At 43.5% G+C, this 2807-nt stretch overlaps 1 protein-coding gene across 1 annotated transcript in view; it reads left to right on the top strand.

Annotated features, from left to right (window-relative positions):
* The window catches only part of lyn (LYN proto-oncogene, Src family tyrosine kinase), a gene marked incomplete at both ends in the record, with an annotated part of 13608 nt that extends 11111 nt beyond the window's left edge, over nt 1-2497 (top strand). The window contains 3 exons of the mRNA XM_080546748.1: nt 343-496; nt 1914-2045; nt 2295-2497. Of these exons, the coding sequence (XP_080402874.1) occupies nt 343-496; nt 1914-2045; nt 2295-2497 (489 nt within the window). The remainder of the gene's footprint in view (nt 1-342; nt 497-1913; nt 2046-2294) is intronic.
* Nucleotides 2498-2807: the final 310 nt, after the last annotated feature.

Raw genomic sequence — 2807 nt, 5'->3', positions numbered from 1 at the left:
CAGGTCTCCCTGCTTAAATAAAGGTTCAATACAATAAAATACTATAGGCATAATTAGTGAAACATAGACTGTGAAATACACATACAGTATATTTACTTTATACAGTGTTTACACAGCATTTTCTACCAGTATTTACACAGCAATTCCTACCAGGAAGCGTAATTGGTGAAGCATAGACTGTGAAATATACAGTTTACACAGAATTTCTACCAGTGTTTACCAGTGTTTACACAGCATTTTCTACCAGGAAGAGGTGTCTAGTTTGTTCTTCTCCCGAGTCAGGAGATGCTATTGAGTGGCATTAGGTGCAGTACTTAAGTGGAGAGGTGTGTGTTCCTCCAGATAGCCGAGGGCATGGCCTACATAGAGAAGAAGAACTACATCCACAGAGACCTGAGAGCGGCCAACGTCCTGGTGTCTGAGAGTCTGCTGTGCAAGATCGCTGATTTTGGCCTGGCTAGGGTCATCGAAGACGACCAGTACACAGCCAGAGAGGGTAGGCCTACTGTGTGTGTGTGTGTGTGTGTGTGTGTGTGTGTGTGTGTGTGTGTGTGTGTGTGTGTGTGTGTGTGTGTGCATAATTATATGAGTGTGTTTGAGTGTGTGTGTGTGTGTGTGTGTGTGTGTGTATGCATGTGTATGCATGTGTGTGCGTGTGTCTGTGTGTGTGTGTGCTATCCCCTTTTACTATAATCACTGAGTCATCATGCGTTTTTCCCCTGAATTCTGTCTTGTAGTCCAGTGGTCTTCAACCAGGGGTCCGCGACCCCTAGGGGGTCCGCAGAGGTACTGCAGGGGGTCCGCCAATGTTTGTCATAATAATTGACAATTATTCACCAAATTGACAATTGTTCACCAAAATAATTTGTGAGAATTAAAAAATATAACAAAAATTATATTGAGTAAAGTACAAGCATTAATAGGCAATAATACACTACTTTTGACAAAAACTATTTACAAAATAAATGATTCCCATGATGCAGAGTCTAACATAACGTCAGCTGAAAAAAAACACACACCTGTCTAGCAATCTAGGTGTTGGCTAAAATGGTGCAGTTCGGTCTTCGTTGTGAAATTAACGTTAATCAATAACGGTAAATTATATATATTTTTATCAATCATAAACACATATAGGCTAATAACCCAGCATATAAATAATAAGGTGGAATAAAAGGTGAATTAAGTAAATATAAAAGTTATTATAGGCCTTAAAATGTGACACATTAAAAAAATAAAAAAATAATATGGGGGTCCCTGTTCTGTTTGTCTCGCGTCCAAGGGGTCCTTGGGCTGAAAAAGGTTGAAGACCCCTGTTGTAGTCCATGACTAATACCGTCCTGTCTACTACTCTGGAGCCCAGTTCTTATGAAGTTACTTCTACGTCCAGTAGGCCGGCCCCCAGCTACATGAAAGTACTGTATAACTCTTCATGTACTCTGTGGCTTCATTTGGCAGACGACTACCCACCCTATTCCCCTGAGGCGTTATCATATTGATGTTTATCTAAGGGACCGGTTTTATGAAAATACCCAGGCAGCAGAAGGAGGGGAGGCTGGTGGTGGTAGAAATCGATTTCCATGCATCCCAATGAGCCCGTCCTCCGATTTCTACCTCCACGAGCCTCCCCCAAGGCAGGCAGGCGGTGCGGTTTGTTGTTCCCCTTTCCTATGAGGAAACTAGAGGTCAATTGTTGCCGTGTTGTTATCAATTCATATCGCCGTCCTGAATGCAAGGCAAGCCTTGTTCACGAACGCCTTCGTCAGCAGTTTTGGAAAAATCGAATTGCTTGTTTTCCTTTTCTCAAGTGTCGGTGGGCGTATGATGTATTATTTTTTGACCAGAAGTGTCTAAAATAACTCTCTCTCTCCCTCTCTCCTGAGTCTGTTATTTATGCGAGTACTTCCTGGTTGCAGGTGCCAAGTTTCCGATCAAGTGGACGGCTCCAGAGGCTATTAACTACGGCTCCTTCACCATCAAGTCTGACATGTGGTCCTTCGGAGTTCTTTTGTATGAAATCATCACATACGGGAAGATACCCTACCCAGGTGACTGAACAACACTACACAACAAAACCACCTACTGTAGACACATATATAAGCGTAACACTATTTAAGAATATAATGATCTTTTTTCCACGACTGATTTCCTCACACATTGAGCTTAAAAGCCCAGTTCAGAATCCGTTATGCTTGTCCTGCTGACTCAGCGTTCACTGGTATGTGCTGCCCTCTGCTGGTTGCTGGTTGTAAAAACACCCTTTCCAAGTTATTCTTATTCTTATTATTTATTATTAGGGATGAGCAACGGCGAGGTGATGGCGTCCGTCCAGAGAGACTACAGGATGCCCCGCCCCGAGAACTGTCCCAACGAGCTGTATGACATCATGACCACCTGCTGGAAGACCAAGCCGGACGACAGGCCCACGTTTGACTACATCCAGAGTGTCCTGGACGACTTCTACACCGCTACTGAGGGGCAGTACCAGCAGCAGCCTTAGAGAGGACCCACAGCGTGCACACACACACACACACACACACACACACACACACACACACACACACACACACACACACACACACACACACACGCACACATTTGAACAAACACACGCACACACACACACACACACACACACACACACACACACATACACACTGTGGTGTTGGTAACTTGTTTATTTTTCAAGCGAGCTAAAGATTTATCTTTGAACTTCATATTGAAGTACAGTATAATACACCTGCTTGTGCATTTCAGCATTTGTACAGATTGAATGAGTGAGTGAATACGCCATGTTCTAGTCTACTGCT

Source organism: Nansenia antarctica (genome assembly GCF_963989245.1).
Source record: "Nansenia antarctica genome assembly, chromosome: 16".
NCBI lineage: Eukaryota > Metazoa > Chordata > Actinopteri > Argentiniformes > Microstomatidae > Nansenia > Nansenia antarctica.
Note: the sequence above shows the minus strand (reverse complement) of the source record. Positions and strands in the feature narration are given on the sequence as shown.